The 26,900-nt window shown below is 55.0% G+C and overlaps 1 protein-coding gene across 2 annotated transcripts in view; it reads right to left on the bottom strand.

Annotated features, from left to right (window-relative positions):
* Positions 1-26,900, bottom strand: part of RAB11FIP3 (RAB11 family interacting protein 3) — a 60,283-nt gene that overhangs the window by 23,997 nt on the left and 9,386 nt on the right. For both annotated transcript variants that reach the window (XM_019987819.2, XM_070779346.1), the window contains exons 2-3: positions 7,996-8,089; positions 2,968-3,059 (exon numbers count right to left, since the gene is read on the bottom strand). In XM_019987819.2, the coding sequence (XP_019843378.2) occupies positions 2,968-3,059; positions 7,996-8,089 (186 nt within the window). The remainder of the gene's footprint in view (positions 1-2,967; positions 3,060-7,995; positions 8,090-26,900) is intronic.

Here is a 26,900-nt window from a genome sequence, read left to right as displayed (position 1 = left end):
AGCAAAAAACACATGGAGGAACCTTTAAGGCCCGAAGCTGCGGATTCAACCAAGTCTACGAAAGCATGAAAGGGCAGAACTATGGAGACAGTACAAGTTCAGAGGTCTCTGGTGCTGGTGGGAGGAAGGGAGGAACCTGGGGGGCAGAGACGATTCTTAAAGCAGTGAAACTGCAACTATTAAGACCTACAGATCCTGCACTGCCAAGATGGAGCCCTGATGGAACCCTGCGCTTCGTCGGTAACAACGTATCAATACAGGTTCCCTTCACAACAAGTGGGAGATGTTCAGGGCAGGGACAGTGTGTGTGGAGGGAGGCCAGGGTGGAGGAGGGTGAACCGGGAACTCCCTGTTACTATCTGCTTCATCTTCTGTAAACCTAAAACTGCTAGAAAAAAATGAAGCGTATTATTTTTTTGAAACAACAACAAAAACTTAAAATATTCCCTCCTTGTTGAAAACAAATTATGATCCAAACACCTGAGCAGCAGTCCTGCTGCATTTTGTCAGGCTCCCACCCGCACCTTCTGAAGGTGATGAGCCCCAGGCGGGGCTGGCCTGCCCAGGAGTCAAAGCACCACCACGGAGGGAGGGTCGCACCTGTGGCCTGCAAGGGGTCCACCCTGCAGAGAAAAGGGGGCCGGGGGCCGGACAACACTCCAAGGCTGCTCCATCAGGCTCCAGGAGGCAGCCCCAGGGTTGACGCCTTTTACAATCTGGATCACAGAAGTCATTCTAGTTCCCTGGGGCATCCGATTTCCATAAACCAGAGGCTCGAAGCAACAGGAATGTATTCCCCCATAGATCTGGAGGCAGAAGTTGGAAGCGAAGGTGTCAGCAGGGCTGAATTCCTCCTGAAGCTCCTGTGGAGGCCATGTTCCTCCAGCTCTGCCCCGTCCTCATACCGCCTTCTTCCAGTGAGCCCTCTCCCTTTCTCTTCCAAGGACCCTGGTCACTGGAGTCAGGGCCCACCCTACCTAGCATAATGAGCTCTGCAAAGATCTCGTCTCCAAATACGGTGACTTTCATGGCTTCCGGTGGACTTTTGGGGGCTACGATTCAACCCATGATGCCCATGTACACATAAAATACAAAGAATCAACAGAGCACTCTAACTGAGATACCAGAGAAGAACAGAACGGAAGACACTGATGGCAAAGCATACTCTGGGGTGTCAACAGGCAGGAGAGGTCAGCTGCTGGCCAACCAGGTAAGCGACCAGGGTTCCCCGGACGTTCAAAGACAAGCAGCCTCTCCCGGCCCAAGCTGCTGTGCTGGGAGGCTCCAGGTGTTTTGGTCTTCCAGGGCCTTCCCCGACTCGCTACCCCAGGGTCCAGGACTGATGGTGGGCTGGACAGCTGACGTGTCCGGGCCTGCACACCCTCCCTGTCCGACCACGCCGCCCCTCACAGCCAGCACTCGTGCCTGCGGGCACCTGGTCCCCACGCAGCATGACTGGCCCGGCTCCCCCAGTCACAGCCAGAACGAAGATACCAGTCGCTACTGAGTGGGGATGCACGGCAGGCGGTTCCTGTCCTCAGGGGCTCAGGCCTGGCTGGGGCTCTGGGACAGAGCTGTGAGGGCTTAACAGCTGCGGGTGGCCTGGAGGCCCAGGCTGGCAGGAAGTGAACCTGTACCATTGAGGGCCAGTTTCTCAGAGCAGGGAAACAAGACACCGAGACTCCGTGGAGGGCAGGGGTCCTGTGGGCCGTCAGCACTCCGAGGGGCTCTCACTTGCCAAGGAGCCAACGCCCAGAGGGTCAGGGCATGGCCTCAGTCCCACCCTCTCCCTACACCCCACCCTGGGCAACAGCAGGCTGAGGGGCTGCCACAGCTGTGTTTTTTAAAAAGGAAATTCCTCGGGAATTCCCTGGTGGTCCAGTGGTTAAGACTCCAGGCTTCCGATGCAGGGGGCATGGGTTCGACCCCTGGTAAGGGAACGAAGGTTCCCACGTGCTGTGTGGCCAAAACAGAAAAAAACTGCACATGGAGCCACCAGGGCCCTCCCAGCCTCTGCCCCCACCACCCCGGTGATGAAGCTGTCTGGTCTCCTCTGTGGCTCCACTCACACACCTTCTCCCCACATTGCACGCGTGCTCAGTTGCTCACTCGTGTCCGACTCTGTGACCCCGTGGACTATAGCCAGTCAGGCTCACCCGCCCATGGGACTCTCTAAGCAAGAATACTGGAGGGGATTGTCATTTCCTTCTCCAGGGGATCTTTCCCACCCAGGAGTCAAACCAGAGTTTCCTACTAATTAGATACAGCTAATCCTGCATTCGGAGAAGGCGATGGCACCCCACTCCAGTACTCTTGCCTGGAAAATCCCATGGACGGAGGAGCTTGGTAGGCTGCAGTCCATGGGGTCGAGAAGAGTGGAACTCGACTGAGCGACTTCACTTTCACTTTTCACTTTCATGCATTGGGGAAGGAAATAGCACCCTACTCCAATATTCTTGCCTGGAGAATCCCAGGGACTGGGGAGCCTGGTGGGCTGCCGTCTATGGGGTCGCACAGAGTCAGACACGACTGAAGCGACTTAGCTAATCCTGCACTGGCAGGTAGATTTTTTCCCACTGAGCCATCTGGGACGCCCTCCTGGGGGCAGGGGCTGAAGGCAGCAAGATGTAAGTCAAGCGTCCCCAGGCCCATTTTCTGGGTCTAGGGACGTTTTTGATAAAACAAGGCCCTCACCACACATCCCAGTGGCCTGGCAGAAGGGCCCAGCAATGACACAGGAGAGCCTGCCCCTGCTGACCCCAGGCCCCAGGGGCCCTCCTGCCATCAGCCTCAGGTGCAAAGCGTGGAGAGCAGACCCCTGCTGACCACTGGGCAGTCACAGTGCCCCCTGCCTGCCCTGCACGGCGCTCCCCAGGGGCCAGCAAGTGACACAGGGTTTAGGGTACACAAGGCAGGGGGTGTGTGTCCATCAGACTCCCTCTCCGCTCTCCCAGGAAAACCACTTGCCTCAAAGGTCACGAAGTCATCGAACTCCTCAGGGCAGGCAGGCAGCTCCTCGTCGGGGGCAGGTGTGACACTGCATAGCGGGCTGTCGGGATCTGCAGGAGAGAGGAGACGGCTCAGCGGCAGCCCCAGGCACCCCCATGGTGTCACAGGGACAGGCACACGGGGCGGGCACGGGTAGGGCCAGAGTGGCCGTGGGAGGCATGGGCGGGAGGCCGCAGGCAGTGCAGCCCCTGGAGCCTTGGCTTCGTGCCAGCTCTGGTGGAGGGGGGGCCTGAATGGCAAGAGGGTCCTTCCTCACAGAGTTTCTGTGCTGTAAGGAGAAGGTGGAGGACACGGAGCTCTGCGGTGCTCTCCAGCTCGAGAAGGAACGAGATGCCATTCTCCCTTTCCATTAGTTCATTTATTTACTTATTTATTTTAGCCGCACCGTGTGGCTTCGGGATCAGGTCTCCAATCAGGGAGCGAACCTGGGCCCTTGACACCGAGAGCACAGGGCCCTACCCGTGGGACCACCAGGGAAGCCCCGGACGCCGTATTTTCCTGCGAGGGTCGGGTCAGGAGGTAACGTCTGTCCAGCGTGCCAGACTCGCACGGCTTTCATTTCCCCTTTTTTTACTTTATCGTCTACAACATGTTTTATTTTATAATGAGTCTCAAGGAAACTCCATCACATCACGCTGGGTTACACTGATGTCAGCAGAGACCCCACTTCTCAGACAGGATCCCACAGCAGCGACCCTCCTGAAGGAAATGCCCTGTCCCCTGCCCCCAGCCTCTGAGCAGCCCAAGCCTGTTCCAAGGAGCAGGCACGACACCCTTGTTTCTGCAGCTGCCCTGCAGAGACATCCCGACATCATGACAAACATCTACCTGGTCTTTGTCCCCGTTCCGGCACAGAGCTCCGAGAACCCGGGATTTCATGAGTGGAGGATGAGAGGAGCTTCTTTTGTGCATAACAAGCCCCTTCAACCTCACCTGGGTTTACACCACTCAGGTGACTCTCAGAGGATGGGGGCTGGTTGCCAGGGGACCCTACACCCCACCCCTGACCTCTGACCTCCTGGGACAAGGAGGGAGTGGAGACACAGGTAATCTCCCAAGGTCAGGGGTTAACCAGTCCCACCAATGGAACGGAGCCTCCACTCACATCCTGGACGGAGGGGGTCAGGGAATTTGGGCTGGGAGCACCCACAGGAGCCAGGAGGGTGGCACGGCCCAGACGCCCCCACGTCAGGCCCTGCCCAGCGGACGGACCCGGTGCCCCGCTGCTCACAAATCAACAGGGACCGGGCAGCAAAGCACCTGCCAGGGCTCTGAGCCATTCTAGCAAGCATCAGCCCAGGAAGGGCTGTGGGGACTTGGGCCTACGGTCAGGCCAGGGGGAAGGCAGGGCTGCCGGCACCCGCAGGGGCCTGTGCTCACTCTGGGCGGTGGCTATCGGAGAGCTGCTCCTGAGGAAAACCCACACGCAGGGCGTCGAAGCTGTGAGCACAACACAGGTGCCAGCAGTAACTGTCCACACGCGCCAGGCCCGTGATGAGTGTGTGTCACGTGACCCGGACGCCCCTGAGGCCAACTGCACCAGCCAGCCCCTGACATGCCTGGGCAAGGATGCTGGGACGTCAGCACCAGCCTCCTGGGTCAGGGGACGCTCTTCTCCAGCATCTGGACCTAAGTCATCAGCCCGCAGCTAGGCTCTGAGGTCCGTGGCCTGGGGTCGCTGGACCGCCTGGGGAGGGGCCCTTGGCACAGAGCAGTGACAGGACCACGGTGCCACTGCTTTCAGAGCCCTCAGGCTGAGCGGAACAGTCACGCTCCCCTCGACAGCCTGGCAGAGCCGAGCGTCTACAGGTCCAGTCACTGAGGCGTACTGAGGCGTCCCCGCCAACTCAAGGCCCAGCACCCTTGGGGCTCCCGTCAGAAGAACCGAGGCACGTCCGCTGCTGCTGCTTGTGCCGTCTTCCCAAGAGAGTCACCAGCTGTGGTGGCACCTCGGAGTGTGGCGGACTGGACCCAGGGCCTGCGCTGGCCGGCCTCCAGCCCCCGGGCCCCGTGTGGAGGCCTGGTCTCCAGAGCAGGTGACCAGCGGCAGAACCACAGCAAGAGGGTTTCCATGGACCGGGGAGGGAGAGGACCGCTTCCCAGCACAAAGCTAGAAAAGGCTAGGCTGACACTGCCTGTCTTCTCACTTTCAAATGTTAAGTCTTGCTTGCACTTTCAAAAACCAAACAGAGGATCTAAAACTTTCAGAACACAGCCAGTCATGAAGCCACGGTGGACGTGGACTCAGATTCCAGAGATAGGTGCTGCCCCCGAGGTGGAGGGGATGTGAATGCAGTGGGAGTTTCTACAAGCTGGATGGGAACTCAATATGGTTCTTTATCAGTTTTCTCTACAGAACTAAAACAAGTCTCCATCAGAGCCTGGTGGGGGGACGAGCTAAGCAGTGGCCCATTTGGAACACCCTCCTCAATCTCATTCTATTCCTGAAACGAGGCCTGTGGCGAGGACAGCAAACTCCTGTGCTTTTCTGCAAAACTGGGTCAGTACATGGAGTCAGCGCTCCGTGCCGGCCACAGGCCGCACGTCTGACAGACGCGCCCACAGCCGTGGCAGCCCCGGCAGGCGCGCGGGCAGGACGGCCTGGGGTGAACTCTGGCTGAACACAGGCCGGGCGAGCACACTCTCCGTCTCCCTGTGAGTTAACAATTTCAAAAGCGTCTCTGACCTGCTTTTATTCTTTTTATTTTCACTCTCCATTCCCAACAGAAGCTAAATGATGCCGTCAGATTACCAAAGAAGCAAGGAAAAGCAGGCGGAGTTCCTTGGTGGCCCAATGGATTCTCCACGGTTCTACTGCCGGAACCCAAGTTCAACCTCTGATCGGGGAACTGAGATCCCAAAAGCCACTCAGCCCAACAAATAAAGGAACAGCAGGGCCCACAGCCTGACCCGCCCAGAAGGTCCCCACAGGCAAGGACGGCGTCCCCACCAGCGCGGCCCCCGGAGGCCTGGCCCTGGCTCGCTCCGGGAGCTGAAGTGCTGGCCGCTCCCACACCTCCTGAACAGCTGGGACCACTCTGGCCGCTCCCGCCCAGTCACGGGTCTTTCAGGAGCACATTCGGACTCCTGAGGTCCAGGGTGGGGGCCTCGCAAGTCACGAGCCCCCAGGAATTCCTACAGCAGAACTTGCTCCCTTTCTCGTCACCCGTGGGCCATCAGAGCAGAGCAACAGAATCGTGGACAGGGCTCAGAGAGAGCCCCAGAGCCACACAGAAGGCTCAGGCACCGTCGCTCGCTGGCCACTGTTTGGGGCTCCTCCCTGCCCACGCAGTGGAAGCCCCAGCTGGAAGGCGTGGAGATGCCAAGCTCCTCCCAGCCCCTTTGACCCTTGGCCCGGGGAACCATGATGCATCACCCCTATCGGTAAATTACAGGACGCATCCCGCCCATAGGCGGGGCCGGTGCCCGGTGGGCAGTGGCTGCTCCTTGGTCACCCACAGTGGGCTTGAGGAGTGGACTGACCTCCCACGCGAGGCTGGGAGATGAACCGGGCCACAGGCCAAGAATGGCCAGCGGGTGCTAAACAGGGCCGTGTCCCTCAAGTCTCCCGAGCTCCAGGACGTCTGCCCTGGGCCCACAGGGCAGCGTGGTGCTGGTCACCTGAGTGCTCAGCTCTTTAATCACTGCGACTACGCACACACTGGCCCCGCTGGCTGAGCCCCTCCAGAAGCAGGCTTCCCCTGCGCTGCACCTTGTTTTTCCTGGCACGGGCGCCCGTTTTCTGGTGTCCCGGGCTTGACCGCATGCTCCCACCGCCTTCCCACCCCTAGACCCTCAGACTAGCTGCAAAGGCTTCTCCCGTGACCCACCAGTCCTGGAGCCGACTCCCGTCACCTTCAACTTACAGCCAACATGTCCCGTGGGAGTGAAGGCAAAAAGAAGCTGCTGGAGACAAACACCAACAGGACCACCGCCCTCTAGGACACATGACCTCCCCACTGATCCCAGGACCCCAGGGACCAAGCCCAACCAGCAGCTGCAGCCCTGTACACAGAGACTCCTCACCCCGCGTGCGGGGCTCCAACGAGGGGCACGCGTGAATCTGGGCACACTGCACAGGTCCCAGAGCCCTGACAACGCGTCCCAGACTTGGACCTGATGTCACTAGGAGGTTCATTATCAGGGCCCCACACTGCAGAGACTGTTGCCCATCACGTGGGGGGCAGACACTGGAGACAGACTGCTGCCACTGCCTGGGGGTGGACAGGTAAAGCACCTAGGCACACAAGCGAGCACAGCTCACACTAGGGAGCCCTGACATGCAGCAGCACCTGTGGGTAGCGAGCGTTACAGGTGGGTAAAGCCGACGCTGCAGCACAGCTGACGGTGTGTTTATGAGAAGCCCACAGCGGCCAGGCTGACGTGTGCTGATGGAGACCAGCTGAGGAGGCGAGGCAGGAGGGCAGGGTCTCAGCAGGCTGGCAGAGAATTGTCCGGGGGCGGGGAAAGCTCTGAGCAGGGGTCTGCACCCCCCGTGGGAGGATGTCACCATTCACAGAAGGGCTCACTGAAGATCTGTGCACTTCTCTAAAGGAGAATTTGTACCCCAAAGGAGACTGCAAACCACTACCAAACTCTGGGTAATGACACACACAGGACCCGGTGACTGGGGGAGTGCGTGGTGGTGAACTGACCTAAAACCCATCCCACTGAAACAAAGAGATGGACAGGTGGACAGGTGGACATGCGACGCTGCCTGCAGACTGCGGACAGCAAATACATGGTGGGGGGTGTTCACTGTGGGTCTTGCGATGTTTTTGTATGTTTGGTTTCCATAAAGACTTCCGGGGGCAGCAGACGCATGTCCAACACCACGGATGAGTAGCTGAGCCAGGGGACCCTGGAGGGCGGGCCATGAGGGGCAAAGATGGGGGCGGGGGCCTGAAGCTCAGCAGGGGAGCTGGGACTGGGGGTCGCTAACAGGGAGGCAGAGGGGAGGGAACGAGGAAGGGGTGGGCAACTCACCTCCATTCCTGATCGCCTCAATCCCCCGGTAGAAGTCTTCGAAGCTAATCACGCCGAGCCCACTGGGATCCAAGTACCTCGTGAGGTCCGTCACCTGCAACAGCCAAGCGAGCAGGTTACCCGAGCTGTCACTCTGCATGTGGCCGTCCCCACGCTCAGAGGAGCAGCCAGCTTACGAGGGGCGGCGCTGAGGAGTCGGGCCGTCTGGTACTCTGACAGGACTGCCAGCCACAGCTCCAGCCAGGGCCTGGGCCTCCTCTGGGCAGGCGCCGCCAACAGGGCCCAGGACCACGACCCGCAGCCCGAGACCCCGCGCGCAGGCCGCCGCCGCGCTTCCTGGGTGCACTGCCGTCCCAGCACAACTGCAGCCAATCACACAGCAGAGGCCAGCGCTGCCACAGGCCTCCCAGCAGACACCTCGGTAAAGGGACCCCAGCAAGCAGACGGCGGACATCAGAAATGACAAAGAAGCAGGATGATGCACACGTGACACTCCAGAGAATGAAAGTCCCCTAAAAGAAGGCAAGTTTGTTTCGAAGTATAAACTGGATTTCATCAAAATTTAATACTTTTGCTTTTTAAAACACACCATTAGACAACACTGCCAATCAATTATCTTCCAGGAAAAATTCATCAGACAGACTGGGACTTTCCTGCTGCTCCAGTGGTTGAGAATCTAACTTTTAATTCGGGGAACACAAGTTTGATCCCTGGTCCAGCAACTAAGATCCCACACGCCTCAGGGCAACTAAGCCGGAGGGCTGCTGCTAGAGAGACGTCCACAGGCCACAGCGAGGACCCAGAGCAGCCGAAATAAACAAGACAAAACCATACTTAGGAAAAGTTCCCTAGAATTAAAAAATAGCTTTTAACGACATAATTGTTTTTTCCTTGAGATTTTACTTTATTATATTATTATTTTTATTGAAGTGGAGTTACCATGTTTCAGGTGCAGATCGAGAGAATATACTGGGTACCTACAAGTATCAACTCCCAACCCTAAACGCCTCACCTAAGACTTACTCCGGTATATTTCTTAGACTTTAAAGGAAAAGGGAAGAAACCCTTTGAATATGCAAAAAACAAGTGATTTATACTTTGGCCACCTGATGTGAAGAGCCAACTCCTTGGAAAAGACCTGATGCTGGGAAAGACTGAAGGCGGGAGGAGAAGGGGATGACAGAGGACGAGATGGTTGGATGGCATCACTGACTCAATGGACAGGAGTTTGAACAAACTCCAGGAGATGGTGAAGGACAGGGAAGACAGGCATGCTGCAGTCCATGGGGTCACAAAGAGCTGGACACAACTTAGTGTCTGAACAACTATGATCAAAGCCACACATGCCAACACTACAGGGGGTGTGACCAGCAAAACCCAATCCAGGGACCCTGACAAACAGGGGACTTGCTGTCTTCAAGAGGAGAAGACTCACTAGGAGACTCAGGAGACACACTGACCTGCCCCACCACTCGGGGACTTCTTGCATCTGACCTCTAATTTTAAAAAATTTTACTCTCATTTAAAAAATAATTACAAACTTGAATACTGACTGATCCAAGACACTGAATACTGACTGAATACTTGATGATGTTAAGGAACGGTGGTTAATCTTTACAGGTAAGACAATGGCATTTCAGTAATTTTCCCAAGTGCACTGCTTTTTGATACACACTTACTGCGCTATCCTGAGGCTAAGGCACACATGTGGTTACACGTGGGGTGGGGGTGGGGGCGGGGGCACCAGGGAGGCACCACACAGCTCTCTCTACTGAACTCTCCCAAATGAAAATAAGAAAGAAAAGGAGAAGACGAGCAAGAAAGAGAGAGGAAAGATGGGGGAGGACAGCGTGGGAAGGCGGAGTTGGTCAGCCAGGGAGAGAGTGGACCTCGGACCACACGGGGCTGCCCAGGGACAGGGCACCCTCAGGGAGGGTGCAGGCCGGGAGGGCATCCGGTGTGCTGAACCCACCCGCCCACGCCACCACAAACACCATTCTGCACAGGGCAGGCTGGGGGCTCTGCCACGTTCAGCCTTCTCCCCCCTGTTGACCTGCAGGGCGGGGACCAGCTCGAGCCAACTGACCCGCAGCCCAGGATCCCCCACCATCCCTCCACCATAGGGCCCACGTGTCCCTGAAATGGTGGCCTGGAAGTCCACTCAGCAGGTGACTTCCTGAAACCACGGTGTCTGAGTCCCCACTCAGTAGCTCACTCAGGCCTTGATGTCTGGGCAGCGCCTTGCTGGGGGCCTGAAATCCACCAGTGCCAATCTGCTTTAGGATTCCTAAGAATTTCAACCATGAAGCTACAACTGGACACAAAGTACCAAGATTTTCCTTAGGAAACATTAACCAGTGCTTTTAAAACAAATGTTAATTATTTACCATGTTAGAATAAGCCCCTGTTGAGTTGAAGCAGGCATTTTCTGAAGTCCACTTTACTTTTCTTCAAAATCTGGAGGATAAATCAATATCCATGGGGCTGATGATTTGGGGGATGGTTCCAATTCTCCAAGGCCAAAGTCCTCCATTTGGAGGTTTCAGGGGAAAAAACAAAAACAGGCCTGGAAATTAAGAACCTGCCCTTTCTGCACATAAGAGACAGAAAACCAAGCCCAGTGACGTACACCCTATCCAAGCCACCCAGCACCTCCCTGGGCAAACAGACATGGGAAGCCATAGAAACATCCACAAGAGAATGCTACTTTGCACCCAGCTGTAGGCAGACAGACTGGCTCCCACGTGGTTCTTCTAACATGAGAAATTTACTGGCAAATCATACTGCTTCTGCTACAGCTGTGCAGACATGTGTGCGTGCTAAGTCCCTTCAGTCATGTCTGACTCTGTGCGACTCCATGGACTGTAGCTTGCCAAGCTCCACTGTCCATGGGATTCTCCAGGCAAGAATACTGGAGTGCTGTGCCTGTGAATGCTGTGCCTGCCTCCAGGGGATCTTCCCCACTCAGGGATCGGACCTGAGTCTCTCACGTCCCCTGAATTGGCCGGTGAGCTCTTTACCATACGCCGCCTGGGAAGCCCTATGCAGACAGAATCTCAGGAGAGGACACCAGGTCATCTTCCCCACTCACTGCTCCCTCCAGCCACAGAAGCACTGGGAAGCTCCGCCCTCTCTCCTGCCCCTCTGGTTACTGCTGTCCCTGAATCGTAACACTGACAGAACAGCCGTCTTACCAGAAGCAGCTCAACCTCAACTAACACTGACAACACTCCAGCCTGCAAAAGCAGAATCCTTCCAAGTGCACATGGAACTTCTCAAGACACAGTGCAGGCTGGACCGTAAAACAAGTTTCAGTCGATTCAGGTCTCAACACCATTAGGGAATGTAAATCCCACTGCAACGAGGTTCACGTGTGTCTGTATGGCCAGAACGTAAGACGGCTGCACACGCACTCCAGGTGTCTGCAGGGTGTGGAGGAAGGCCGCTGCGACTGGAAAATTTCACAGCCAGTTTGGAAAACTCTGGAGATTCCTCAGGTCAGCCGACTCCTACACACCATCCAGCCATTTCACTTCTAGGTATGCTCAAGAGAAATGAGAGCAGACAAATGCACTCATACATGAAGGGTTACAGACGCCTGATGGGTGATGGCCTATGGAGACAGCCCAGATGTCCATCCACTGAGAATGACCGTAATGTCCACCCATTGAGAATGACCGTCTCTCCAGGGGCATCTCCGGAGCAGCTGCGTGCACACAGCGGCTCTCCCCGCTGCCCAGAACGCCTCTGAGCCGCCCAAGTTGCACCCGGAGGTACCTGGAGGCCACCTGCCTCTGCAGCTGGAGGGGTGACCCTAGATCACCTCTTATGAACCAACTAACCACCCCTGGTTTAAGGGGGAGGGCTTAGAAAATTCTGGAAGGGAAGCATGGTGCTGGTCTCAGATAGAAAGGTCATTCCTCATGCCCTTGAGAGGCGTCTGTGCATAGACGCGAATGCCGCAATGTCGCAAGTCGTGTCCACCGTGGACGGAGGGCGGCCACTCAGTGCCCAGCTGAAATCATCCACCGGCGGCTCCTCTCGACACACTCCAGGACAGGGGCCTCGGAAGCTGCTGCCCCTGCATCTGTCATCACCGAGGCTCTGAGAGCTCGCTGTCCGCCCAGCTCAACACCAAGAGGATCTTCCTGGTGTGCGAGGTGGTCACGGAGGTCGGGCTCCGGGGCAGGGGCATCTCCAGCCGCTTCAGGGGACGCAGCCGTCCTGACCACATTGTATCTGTTAACAGCTTTACAGACATACAATTCACCAACTTAAAGGGTACAATTCAGTGGTTTCTAGTATATCCATAGAGCTGTCTCTGTGTAATTTTAAAGACAATAAAATATTAAAACGCATGTGAGAACACTTGGGAAAACAGTCGACCTTTATGCAAACATGCTGAAAAGATACAACCATTTACAGGCGTAGCAGAGGATACATCTGCTCCTCTCATGCACCCCGTTAATCAGGGCGAAGAGGGGGCACCACTGGAAACAAAGGCCTCCCATTCAACCCTGCATATCAGCCCCCAGGAGCGGTGCTGTGGGCCCCCCCAAGAGGCTACCAAAGGGTCCCCCACTCGGCTCTCCTCTGACCAGGGACGACCAGGCCCTGCTCCCGGCCATGTGAGGGGCAGCGTGCCCTCTGGCCTAACCGGCAGCTCTCTACACAAAACAGAAGGGGAGGCGTCATTCCTTACAGGACACCTCTGGACCCCTAATCCAGGCCTGAGACTAAGGAGGTGGAGAAGCAACGGACAGTTATCAGGCGCAGGTGTGCACAGGTACACAGCTTGGCAGGCACAGGGCTGTACGCTGGGGCCGGGCAGACCTGCCTCCCTCCCGCCCGCCCACCCTACTCTGTCCAGAAGCCCCTGTCTCTGTTCTCCCCACAGTTTATTTTGGGGGTCACTGCCTTCATGTGAAACTAGTGTGCTCCTGGAGGCGCTTCCTGGCTTGTCAGGTGTACACGCTGCACCTCAGCCTCCTGTGGTCAAAAAATGTGAATGCCACACCCGCCGGCCCCACCCCAAGTCCAGCCAGGCCCTCTGCAGCGCTCACATCCGGGACAATGTCAATATTTCCCGCTCTCCAGACGCGTTTCAACGGCCCCACTGCCTTCCGTACCTAATCTCCTCCCCAATCTCCTCCCCACTTAGTCTCCTCGGTTCCCTGCCTCCAGCATCTGCACACCTACTGCTCCGTCAGATCCCCAGGCCCGCCCGCACCTCGGTCTCCTCGGGTCCCCTCGCCCGCGCCCTCCTCTCAGCGCCCCTCACCTCAGGGCGGCGCGAGCAGAGTGTGCGGTGCACCCTGAGCCCCCGCCCCTCACCCTCAGTAGCCTGCCTGCCCTAACGCTTTGGGCGGAGGCTGTTCTCACCTCCTGCTCTCTGCTGACAGGATGCACCGAGCTGGCTAGGGACACTTTCCACTCACAGGAAGAGCCTGCCACCTGGAGGTGGTCCGTGTGCTCAGCCTGGCTCCTCAGGTCCAACGACACCAGTCAGTCCCGCGGACCCTTCCCTCTCCCCTCACCTTTCATCTCCTAGTCTCTTTGCCTTTTGAAGAACCTTCTGCCAGGTATTCTTGACTTGATCTTTGCTTCTAATTTCTTACTAAAAAAAAACGCTTTTATTCCATTTTTAACTTCGGAGGGTGTGTTCCAGTTCTCTGAATGCGATACTTTATTTAATCTGACAATATAACTCGTGTCATTTTCCAAGTTTTCTTCTGCTCTTTGCACTGACCCTATTCCCTTCAGGAGCCTTCTGCTTTTCTGTTCTTGGTCTCTGAGTCCTTGACCATCCGTTTATACATAAAAATGGTCACTAAAGAGCCAACAAGCCAGAGTGGCTCAGTGGGGGGCCTGAACACAGATGCCCCGGGCAGAGACCTGGCTCCAGGACCGGACACTGTGGGGACAGGGTCCTGAGAGGGCTTGGGAATGCAATGCGACAGTCCCATGCGTTCCCTGTTGCAGGCAGCTAGCCACAAGAAGGAAGCCGCTGGGTGGTGAGGGCCACGTGGCTGGACCTGAGGGTGGCCGCTGGGACCCAAGGCCACTGCCTGCCAACTACCTGCCAACCGCTGGGGATCTCAGCCCCACAGCCACCAGGAACTGGACTGTGCCCACCGTGTGAACGAGCACGGTGGAGGACGCCAAGCCCCAGGGCAAGGCTGGGCAGAGGGCATGGCTGGGCAGAGCCCAGGTAGAGGCCACGGGGCTTGCAGGGTCGAGCCAGCGCACAGGGCGCCTCGGGGCGCTCAGGGATGGCCAGGGCGAGTGAGGGGCCCGTGCCAGGAAGGAGGCCAGGGCCCTCCTTCTCCTCCTCAGGAGAGCTCTGAGCACGGGGGCCGCAGCATTTGCCAGGACAGTGCCGTCTGAGCCACAGTCCCGGCAGAGCCACAGGTGAGCCCAAGACCTGGCGGGACGCTGAATGCGTCCTGACCACAGAGCCAGCCGGGTGCAGGGTGGACCAGATGTCGGGTGAGAGAGAGAGGTTCTGGCCTGAGTCACTGGACGGTGGGGACTATTACTAAGCTGGGGACACCGTGGTGGCATGAGTCTGAGACATCCGTCTGACATCCTGGCACGCGCCCAGGCGCAGGAGGAGACCAGGCTACAGCTGAAGGGGGCTCGTCAGCAAGTGGACCCTGGAGGGAAGAGGAAGGGGAGCAGCCCTGGCCTCCAGCCCAGGTGAGGACTCACAGGAGCAGAAGCTGCGCAGAACTTCAGGCCGCGCAGGGCAGCTCAAGTAACACAGGATCACCGAGCCACGGAACTGGAACCAGTGCAGTGGGGCAGATTCTGTGGCTGCGCCCACACTGACCTGGGAACAGCGGCTTCACGGAGCCGTCACTTTCCACAGGCATTTCCTGCTCCCGCTCCTCCACCTTCAGAAGGGCAGCGACAGGACGCTCTCACAAGCCTCCAGCTGTGACAGAACCCACATGACAGGAGGCTCCCAGGTGGCTCAGTGGTAAAGAACCTGCCTGCCAGTGCAGGAGACTTAAGAGACATGGGTTCGATCCCTGGGTCAGGAAGATCCAGGAGGAGGGCATGGCAACCCGCTCCAGTATTCTTGCTTGGAGAATCACATGGACAAAGGAGCCTGGCAGGTCACAAAGAGTTGGACACGACTAAAGTGACTTAACACGCATGCATGTCTGCACATCTGTAGCAGAAACAATATGATTTGCTAGTAAATTTCTCCTCTCCCCACACTGGGGGTTTCTACCTGAGCCCCCGACTCCTCCAGGAGAACACATTCCCGGAGAGGCTTCCAGGCGCACTCGTCCTGTGGACCAGGCTGCCCGTCCACCATGGAGCCTGTACCCAGCCCAGGATGGTGCACCGCTGGGAGGAAGTGGACAAGTGTCGAGGAGAAGCCAGGCTCTGCTCTGAGGCCCTCGGCTCTCCTGGCAGAACCATTTCCCTGTGGGAAACCCAGCACAGGGGCCGACGGTCACGGGGACTCGGGCCTCTGGTCCAGCACCTGACAGGGACAAGGCCTCCAGCACGCACTCCCCATCCCCAGACCAGCCCAGGGACAGCCATGCCCATGCAGGCTGCGGTGGGGTCTCAGTAGTCCTGTTCTGTTTTGAGATTTCTTTAAACCTAAAAGTGACTCCTAGACTGTGACCTGACCGAGGAGAAGTCTTGAGAGGACTGAAAAACTCCAGGAGCTCTAAAATGCTGGCCATTAAGTCTTGGAGCTGAAAAAAGCTAACTGTAGAACTGGCCTAATGGCCATGATTACCATGATTATCACAGTTTTTTTTTTTTTTTTTTAAATTATCAAGAGATCATTCGACTAAGTCAGCACAAAATGAAATTCTTCAGGCTCTCATTCTGTCCACTATCATCCAGTTCACTTCTGTCTTCATCTTCAGCACTTTGCTCTTTAAACGCAGAATGCTAAACCAAAACAAAGACAGTATTTATCCCTTAAAGATACAGACTGATGGGTCCACCTGAAACAAGAAGGGCTAATACTACAAAGCAAAGGAACTCTACAGACGTAAACTCATAACATCTTACAGCTCCACAGGCACCCACTTCACGGGTTACGGAACAGAGGCCAGCCAGCCCTCACTGTGACACAGAGGACACACTCCAAAGACGAAACTACTGTCATTAACACTTTCAGTAAGAGAAACATCACAGAGGCCAGCCAGCCCTCACTGTGACACAGAGGACACACTCCAAAGACGAAACTACTGTCATTAACACTTTCAGTAAGAGAAACATCAGGTCAGATATACTTCTGCGGGGAAACTATGCTGATACACCACTGTTCCTACATCAGATTGGTAATACTTGTTTAGAAGATACTGCAAAAAAAAAATCTAAAAAATAGTTTAAGATATATACACGTCTCCCCAGCGATTCCATTCTTAAGACTTTAAACTTAAAGACATAACAAAGACTGCACAGGAAGATTCAGCTAGGAGAAAGCTTATAAAAGCAGAAAAATGAAAACCTAAAATACTAAAGACAGGATTAATCGAATAAGTTTAGAACATTCAATCATGTGGTCAAAAAATAGGCACTAAAACCACGTTGGAAGCAAGTCTACTGACACTGAGATTCCAATAAAACAGACTGACTTAAAATTGTAAGTCAATTGTGACTCTGGTTTTATTAGTATTTCTCTCTCTCATAGAAACAATGCTTTAAAGCCTGGAAGGTTGAAATGATTCACAACGCCAGATAGGATTTTTGTTTTCTCCTTTATTTGCATGTTTTCATTTATGTAAATGAACATTATCTTGCTACTGCTTTAAGGGCAATACCAACCTGAGAACAGGTTCTTGCTTCAGGCGTCACAAATGCGAAGACCCCTCCCACGAGAAAGTTCTCAGCGCGAAAGAGAAAACCAAATGTTCCTCCAAATGGGGATTAAGGCCCAAGAAGCAGTGCTTCTCTCAAAACTCCTCAGAGGGCAGGCTCCTCGAAGGCGGTTTTTAAAAATAAAATCACCGAGAGGAACATGTCTGGCGACTGAGGCCCTTCTCTCCTCACCAGCCAGTGAATCAACGGTGATAAGGACAGACTGTCTCATAAAAGGGCCTTTTGTTTGCCACAGCAAAAAGTCAGTCCCGGATTTTAGTAAAGTAGACCAACCCACCCAGCTTCATTCCAGCTTTAATTCAAGCTGGAATGCAACACAACCGCAAATGAGCGGAAAAAGGAGAGGGGCGAAGGAAGGCGGAGGGGGCGGCCCCTGCCCCAGCCTGAGAAGCAGTGGCGGAGCCCAGAGGGTCCCTCCAGCCCCACAGACGCAGCCAGAAGCACAGCCCTGTGCTCGCCCTGCTTTAGCCTCAGCTGCTCCCCGACGGCCCAGCAAGGGGTCTCCTCCCGACTGCCTGGGTGCTGTCCCGGGAAAGCAGGGCTGGCCGGGAGGACCGGGCGCTCCTGCACCACGCGGGCGGCTGCGGCTCCTCGGCGGACAGCGGGGCCTCCACACGAAAAAGAGCGACAAAGACTCCCGGGGGTAACCGGTTTAATTCAAACTGGGTGCCCCTCAGTGTCTCCCTGAGCGCCCCTCACTCTGACCCGGCCTGGGCAAGCACACTGGCCAACAGAGGGGCAGAGGCCGGTGGGCCTGGGGGGACGATGGAAGGATGGGGGCTCGGCTGGCTGGCAGCACGGACAAGCCGGGGCGCAGGATGCTGCAGAGGGTCATCCGCCAGGGCCACTCCCGCGAGGTGACGCCCCGGACTCAATCCTGGAGCTGGGCTCTGGGACGGGCTTCTACCTGCTGACCCCTCAGACCTCCCCTGCAGCCCGGCCTGACACCCAAGGGCACGGCTGTACCCTTCAGTGGGGGCGGGCACATCTCTGCCCCCAGCGGCCTCTTCTCACCCCCGCCTCCCCCACTCCACCCCTCGAGCACCGCGGGGTCCATGGCCTGGCCCACCGTGGGCCTCCCCATCCACCCTTGTCCTCTGCACCCCCAACCACCTTCTGGACGCGCCAGTCTCATTCCCGACCCTGCTCACATAAACTCCCTGGCACCTCCCCCCAACCCTCGTGCCCGCACTAAAGGCATCTCAAAGTGGCTGCAGCCCCTCGAGCCCCGGCCCAGCCCCCTTCACGGTCACGGCTCGGCGTCCCCTCAAGCACCCCCCATCCTCCCGCGCAGGCCTCTCCCTGGGCTAGGCTCCACCAGGAACGCTCCCCTCTCGACCCTTCACCTCACAACAAAGGTCACCTCAAAAGAAGAAAAGAGCAAGCAAGAATAAACCGGGGCTTCCCTGGTGGCTCAGGCGGTAAAGAATCCACCTGCCAATGCAGAAGATGCAGGTTCGACCCCTGATCTGAGACGATCCCACATGCCGCGGAGCAACTGAGCCAATGCGCTTCGACTACTGAAGCCCCTGCAGTGAGAAGCCTGTGCATCGCACCTGCAGAGCAGCCGCCCTCCCTGCCCCTGGTCAGGACCACACCTGACCTAGTCACTGCTCACAGCACCTGTGGACGGGCAACGCCAGACCCTCCCCTGGACAGAGGCCTGGAGCAGGCGGGTGTCTCGCCAGGCCCCAGCCTCTGGCCTCCACACCCCCTCTTCACACCCCCGCCCCCGGGAGCCTCAACCCTGCTGCTTTCCTGAGGTCTCATGCATGACTCCCGCTGGCCACCATCGCCCGCAGGGATGTCCTGGAGAAACAGGGAGGCGTTTCCGGAAGCGCAGCCAGGGACCGTCTGCTCCTCCCTTCGGGACCTGCTCTGGACCCTACGGCAAAGCCCTGGAATACACAGCGAGCCCGGGTGAACCTCCTCAACTACGGCAGAGCCCTGGAATACACAGCGAGCCCGGGTGAACCTCCTCAACTACGGCAGAGCCCTGGAATACACAGCGAGCCCGGGTGAACCTCCTCAACTACGGCAGAGCCCTGGAATACACAGCAAGCCCAGGTGAACCTCCTCAAATGGCTGCGACTCCAACTGCAAAGTAGGAACCTCCACTTTGCCAGCACAAAACTCGGTCTCCTTTAGGAGTCAGGTACACGCAAAGTGAACGTGGTGGCTGGGGGTACAGTGGCTTCTCTCCCAAACGTCACTGACCACAGCACAGCAACACAGTGGAATCTTCTAAGCTGCCAAGAGCCCAAGTTCATATTTATGGACTTTGTCAACACATGGAGACTTTCACACACATACGAAACACAGGTGAGAAAGGCTAAACCAAATCACCTGCTGACCTAGATTAGAAAAAGCAAGAGAGTTCCAGAAAAACATCTATTTCTGCTTTATTGACTATGCTAAAGCCTTTGACTGTGTGGATCACAATAAACTGTGGGAAATTCTGAAAGAGATGGGAATACAAGACCACCTGACCTGCCTCTTGAGAAATCTGTATGCAGGTCAGGAAGCAACAATTAGAACTGGACATGGAACAACAGAATGGTTCCAAATAGGAAAAGGAGTACGTCAAGGCTGTATATTGTCACCCTGCTTATTTAACTTACATGCAGAGTACATCATGAGAAACGCTGGACTGGAAGAAACACAAGCTGGAATCAAGATTGCCGGGAGAAATATCAGTAACCTCAGATATGCAGATGACACCATCCTTATGGCAAAAAGTGAAGAGGAACTAAAAAGCCTCTTGATGAAAGTGAAAGAGGAGAGTGAAAAGGTTGGCTTAAAGCTCAACATTCAGAAAATGAAGATCACGGCATCTGGTCCCATCACTTCATGGGAAATAGATGGGGAAACAGTGGAAACAGTGTCAGACTTTATTTTTTTGGGCTCCAAAATCACTGCAGATGGTGACTGCAGCCATGAAATTAAAAGACGCTTACTCCTTGGAAGAAAAGTTACGACCAACCTAGATACCATATTCAAAAGCAGAGACATTACTTTGCCAACAAAGGTCCGGCTAATCAAGGCTATGGTTTTTCCTGTGGTCATGTATGGATGTGAGAGTTGGACTGTGAAGAAGGCTGAGGGCCGAAGAATTGATGCTTTTGGACTGTGGTGTTGGAGAAGACTCTTGAGAGTCCCTTGGACTGCAAGGAGATCCAACCAGTCCATTCTAAAGGAGATCAGCCCTGGGATTTCTTTGGAAGGAATGATGCGAAAGCTGAAACTCCAGTACTTTGGCCACCTGATGGGAAGAGTTGACTCATTGGAAAAGACTCTGATGCTGGGAGGGATTGGGGGCAGGAGGAGAAGGGGATGACAGAGGATGAGATGGCTGGATGGCATCACGGACTCGATGGACGTGAGTCTGAGTGAACTCCGGGAGTTGGTGATGGACAGGGAGGCCTGGCGTGCTGCGATTCATGGGGTCGCAAAGAGTCGGACACGACTGAGCGACTGAACTGAACTGAACTGAACCCTCACACCCCACTCCGCCCTGGTCACTGGATGGCAGCAGAGCAGACAGAAAGGCCGGTGCCTGAGCCGTCCTGCCAGGCGCACGAAGGAGAGAGAGGGGCTAAGCGGAGTTAAACAGGGATGCGTGAGCTCCTCTCCCTCCCTCCTGAGGTCCAGGGAACTCAGGCTCCAGAGGAGAGGTCCCAGGGCTCGGCAAGACGCACAGGGGCCAGCAAGCAGGAGCTCACAGTGGAGGACACAGACACGCTAGGCAGCGGAGCGGGTGCCGGACGGCCCAGCGCCACGCGTCATCCCCGAGAAGCGAAGCCTGGTCCAGAGTCTGCCTGGGGAGCCCAGGCCCGGGCGCTAACTCGGGAGACGCAACCACAGTTGCTCCAGGAGGTGGGAAGTGAGCCCCCCAGAGCTCCAAGGGGTGAGCAGACAGTGAGGTCCAAGCAAACAAGCCAGACAGGATGGTGGACAGGTGTGCCGAAAACTAAGCAAAGGACCACTAACTCCAGGAAAAGCAAAAAGGTGCGTCAGAAGGGAGGTGCGGTCACAGCTCACAATCGGGCCAGCCGTGGGAAACGCCTGTAGTCAAGATAAGACAAAGCCAGATGGCCACTCAGGAAGGCTGCGGGTAACTGCACTGACGAGAGTGGGGCAGACAGAGGGAAATGTGTGGGTATACCTCCCGCAAGGAGACATCGATGAAAAGAACCTGGAATGGGGAAACAGCACTGTAGAGTGAATGGTGAGGAGCGGGCGCGGGGCAGGGGTGGGGGTAGGAGAGCACGGGACACACCACAGCAGCACAGAACAGTCAAACGGAAACATGGAATTAAAGTAAGGACCAAACACACGCAGCAGGCTGCACCGAGGGCAGCGGGCACGTGTCAGGAGGAGCGGGCCACGTGGACGGACCTCTCCGCCGGCGTCCTGCCTCTGGGCTCTGCTACCAGACGGAGCAGCAAGGGTGGAGGGCAGCCCTGAAGCCTCCCCAGTGCACCCCAGGTAGACACGGGGGAAACCAGTGTCGGGATAAACTCAGCAGGGAGGAAAAGAGGGAGGTTAAGATATGCCTGGGGGGGTGGTCTTTTAAGGGAGGCAAGTATTTTCAGAACCCCCAGGAGGTGGCTCTGCAAACATGACCCCAAGACCAGGCCCAGCAGCACCGCCAGGAACGTGTGCAGGGCGGGCTGCTCAGACCAGACCGAGCAGACGCTGGGGGGCCCAGCAGCCTAGGTCCATAGGACCTACCGGTGACTCTGAGAGTGTAAACCCGGCCACCAGGCCACAACACAGCCATTTCAGGAGCGCAGGTGAGACAGCTGTTCTCAGCCAGGGGTCCAGAGGCCGCAGGACCCCAGGGTCTGAGAAGGGAGGCAGTCTCAACACTCTGGGACGTCCCTTCCTTTCACCCCTCACACTTTCTCTGAAATGGGCCGCGGAGTTTTCCAGCAGCTACATGACATGACAGACGGCTCACAGAAGCGGATATTAAAGAAACCAGCTCTCTTCAATCAAGCCAGACATTTAGGAGACTTGCCCCAATGTTAAACAATGCCACTCTCTCACTATTTTAGAAAGCAGTCTTTTTTCCAAAATATGTCAGTAATGCGAACATGTAATGGATTATTTTTCAATGAATTAATAAAAAGACAGTTTTTGGAGGGGTTTTTTTTAGGTTCAGTTTCTAATACAGCAAAGACCAATAGAAATAACCCGCACAAACAAAGGCTCTTTGGTACTGACTAACACCGAACAACACGCAGGGGCTGAGACAACTGATGCGTCAGTGGTCTACGGCGTCAACAGCCTACACACACACACACACACACACACACACACACACACACACACACGGAGACTCCTGACCATCACTTAAGGTCACAACACACACTGTACACCTTTCAAGGCTTCCTACACCGCCAGCAATGAGAACAGGCAACTCTGTGGCTTAGACCAGCCCCACCAAGTCCACTTCGCTGCGCTGTGTTGATACCTAAACCCAGAGCGAGCGAGCCTCAGGACTGCCTCGCACAGCTCCCGTCGTGCGTACACACACGCTCCGCAGCAGCACCAGCCATTTCCACAACAAGACAAAACACAACGCAGAAAATACATCAACTACCCCAAAACAGAAGGTATTTTCGGGTCCCTGAGCATTTCTAAGCTCCTCCCACACAGGTGTGCAAACACGGGTTGACCCCACTGGGCACTGTCACTAGAGAGCAGAAGGGGCTCTCTCTGAGGGAACCTGTGGGTGAACAAGATGTTCGCGTCCCTTTGGGGAGTGGAATCTCTTGATAAATAAGAATATGGGGGACTTCCCTGGCGCTCCAGTGGCTACGAATCCGCCTTCCAGTGTTGGGGACGTGGGTCTGATCCCCGATCGGGACTAAGCCTGCGGTTGCAACAACTGAAGCCCGCGTGCTCTACAGCCGTGCCCCGCCCATACACCAGCAGAAGGCGCCCCCGGGTGCTGCAGCCAAGACCCAGCACAGCCCAGGTGGTGCCACGGTGAGAGCACGCCTGCCAGTGCAGGGGATGCAGGTTCAGCACCTGGATCGGGAAGATCCCCTGGAAGAGGAAATGGCAAGCACTCCAGTATTCTCGCCCGGAGGTCTCTACAGACAGGAGCCTTGAAGGCCGTAGTCCATCAGGTTGCAGAGAGTCAGACATGACTGAGTTGCTGAGCACACACACATATATATGTGCGATTTTATCATACAGCTATTCCTAGTTTAAAAAGAATTTTAGTTTCCCATTTCTTTCTTTTAATTCACCTGGCTGCGTCAGGCCTTCGTTGCCACATGCAGAGTCTTTTAGTCCTGGCATTCAAACTCTCAGGTGGAACAGATAAGATCTTAGCTCCCCAAACAGGGATCGAATCCAGGCTCCCTGCCCTGGGCGTGCAGACCCCCAGGGAAGTCCCTTAATTTCCCATTTCAACCACTGTATCAAAGAGAGGTGTCACCTGATACCCCGTGTACTCGACGAGCCAACAAGTGACAGAATGGGGGCTGAGTCAGGAAGAAGGAAAACCTGTCTGCGCAGGTATAATGTTCCTTCCACTTGTTTGGGAATTCAGGAGTTTTTGGTTTCTTTTTGTTGCTTGTTTTAAGGATTGGTAAAAGCCACACAATCGAACTTTCCCACAAGATGAAGTATAGGTTATCATCAATGAACTTCCCATATTGTATTTTTCGTTTTTAGTTTGCAATATGCCAAGCTTGTTGAAAAAGTTCAAGTAACACCCGCACCCCCTCCCCAGAGTCAGCAGTGACTGGCGTCTTCTCATGGTTGCTCTCCGTCTCTTTCTACACGCCTGTGCTCTTCCTGTGGCACCACTGAAAGTCGGCCCCGGACATCCAGACACCCGCCTGGTTATTTCCGCCTGTACCTCCTGGCAACAGGGACCCTTCTCCCCCACAATTCAACACTATTATGACCCCAAGGAATTGAGCACTGTTACTAGCAAGTGTTACATCTAGACTCAAACTTTCCCAATCGTCCCAGTAATGGCCTTTCTGTTTTTATTTTCTTTTACTCCAGCATGCAGTCAATGACAGGCTTTATGGTCATGACCCCTTAGTCTTCTCCAACCCAGTTCTCCCTGTTTAGGACATCTTGTCTAGAACGCTGACACTTGAAGGGTCCAGGCAGCTGTCCTGTGGGCTTCCCTGGTGGCCCAGAGGTAAAGAATCCACCTGCGGTGCAGGAGACACAAGACACATGGGTTCAATCCTTGGGTCGGAAAGATCCCCTGGAGAAGGAAATGATGACCCACTCCAGTATTCTTGGCTTGAGAATCACACAGACAGAGGAGCCTGCTGGGCTACTGGTCATGGGGTCGTGAAGAGTCGGACACGACTGACTGTAGCATAAGCCGCTGTCATGTAGATGCCCTATACTATGGCTCTGATTCTTTCTCATTACTTGACTCAGTTCAAACATTTCTGGCAAGAATGCTGTCCCTCCCACTGGTCCCACGGAGGGGCACACAGTCTAAGCAGGTCTGAGTTTGACTGTCTGCTCAAGGCGGAGGGGCTGGACTCCTCCAGTGTAAAGAACTCTCTCCCCTCTGTGAGCAGTCATCCCTGCAGACAGTTCAGTCTGTGTGAGGATTTACCCTCCCCCCACCAGCCAATCGCTCACACGATGCTTTCTGACAACCACTGATGATCTTGCCTGAATCGGCTATTCCCTTGGTGAATGTCTAATCTTCCAGACTCTACCTGAACTGGCAGTTGTCCATAAGAAGCCCCACGCACCCCTCTGGAGCACCCCTGTGACTTTCACTCGCTGTGCTGTGGACTCCCTAAATTCACTGTATCCATTATTGTCATTCTTTTCTGTGCTCGAAATGCCCAGATCTGTCCATTAGGAACCCATTCAGGCTGCTCTTTTTCTGACACGTCCCCATCAATTTTTGATCACTTCCTTGGTTTCTGGTACAAGATAATCCAGTCTTACACTGAAATTCCCCTGCCCAGAATCTGGAATACTTTATTTCTCCAAGGATCCCAGATCCCCTTAGTGAAAAATGGTGTTTGGCAGCCAGGATCTAGGGAGCAGACGTACTCAGTCCTCCTGGGGTGTCACTGCCCCAGGCCCTCTCAGGAGCGTGTGTTCACCACGCATTCACACTGATGCCTCCAATCTGGACCCTCAGACACCAGTCCTTCCCACCACGTTTCACTTCCTTTCTCCCAGAAAACCCTGGCTCCCAACACCAGGACAGGTGCTCACTTGCTCCACCCTAAAACACGGCCCGAGTCAGTTCAGAACTACCCGGACCTGTCAACAACTAACCTAATTTGTAGTACGTTTCTCCGTCATTCTTTCTTTCTTCTGACTATACCCCACTAAAGGAATACAGAGTACTACTGTGTGTGACTGGAATTACGCTTTCCTATGTGGTTATGTTATTAATAATAATTCAATATACTCATACTTCTAGGTTCATTTGCTTCCATTTAAATTCAATTATTCTTTTGTTCTATCAATGCGGCTATATTTTTTCAAGATGTAGAATATTTATATGACTCAGAAAGTCAGAATGATATAAAAAGGCATACTCAGATAAGTTTCAGTCCCACCCAGATCCCTCACCCCCCGCCCCCACCTACTTGGATAAGTTATTTTAATTAGTTTCTAGTCTATCCTTTCTAGGTTTCTTTCTGCAAAGAGAAGCAAATACACATTCCTTAACAAACTGAGGGCTTCTCACTGTGGTGGCGTCTCTTGCTGCGGAGCACGAGGGCTCCCGGGCCCTGGAGCGCAGGCTCAGCAGTTGCGGTGCACAGGCTTAGTTGCTCCTCGGCACGTGGGATCTTCCAGGACCAGGGGTTGAACGCACATCTTCTGCACAGGCAGGCGGATTCTTCACCACTGAGCCCCCAGGGAAGCCCCATATTATGCATGTTAATTTGCACTTTTTTTCACTTAATGTATCTGAGAAATAACTCTGGCAGTTCACAGGAATCTCCCTCTTTTATTTTTGCAGTCGCGCAGTTCTCTGCTAAGGGGATTGCACCTTGGCTCACTCATCCTGGGTGGACGTTTCGGTTGTTTCCATTTTACATCACAGACAGTGCTGCAGGGAACCACCCTGTGCATCTGGTGTTTTGCCATCTGTGGAGGCACACGCTTGGGGTAAATGACAGGAAGTGGGGCTGTGCTGTGCAGGACAAGTGTGCACACGGACACTGCCTAGCTCCCCTAGCAGGACTGGGCCACCCTGCACCCCCACAGCTGTACTAGCGGGCGCCTGCTTCCTGAGGGCCTCACAAGACGTGCTCAAGCTTCACATATTTGCCACAAGTGAGAAACTGCCCTGGCGATTTTAATTTTCATTTCTTCTATCGTATGTGAAGCTGAGCATCTTCTCATATATTTGAGGGCCATCTGTATATATTCTGTGAATGTCTTCATGTTTTTTGTTCATTTTTCTATCAGTTTTTGGTCTCCTTTCCCTTTGACTTTTAAGAGTTTTTAAGATTTGCGTGCATGCGCAGGCCACTTTTTAAAATATAAATTTATTTAATTGGAGGATAATTGCATCACAATATCGCGTTAGTCTTTAAAACATACATCAACATGAATCAGCCACATGTATGCATACGGCCCCTCCCTCTTGAACTTCCCTCCCGTGTGTAGACCACTCTTAAAGTCCTCATTGAACTTGGTACAACGCTGTTTCTGTTTTATGATTTGGTTTTCTGGCCCAGAAGAATGTGGCATGTGGCTCCTCAACCAGGGATGGAACCCACAGCCCCTGCAATGGAAGGCAAAGTCTTTTTTTTTTGGAAGGCAAAGTCTTAACCACTGGACCCCAGGGAAGTCCCAAGAGTCTTGGTATCTTATTGAGAGCTTCTACGCCAGAACACTGGGGACAAAGGGGTGCCCTGGGCCAGCTGGGCCTCCTCCCGCTTCTCCCAGACAAAGACGGCACTCCTGCGTGGGTGTGGTCAGGGGTGCACCAGGGGCCTAGCAGAGCCAGCCATCAGCTCGGCCAGAGCCAGGAGCCCAGCCACCCTCAGCTCAGGTCTCTCCTGCAACTCACAGCT

Source organism: Bos indicus, chromosome 25 (assembly GCF_029378745.1).
Source record: "Bos indicus isolate NIAB-ARS_2022 breed Sahiwal x Tharparkar chromosome 25, NIAB-ARS_B.indTharparkar_mat_pri_1.0, whole genome shotgun sequence".
In the NCBI taxonomy this organism is placed as follows: domain Eukaryota; kingdom Metazoa; phylum Chordata; class Mammalia; order Artiodactyla; family Bovidae; genus Bos; species Bos indicus.
This window is presented reverse-complemented; position numbering and strand designations above follow the sequence as displayed.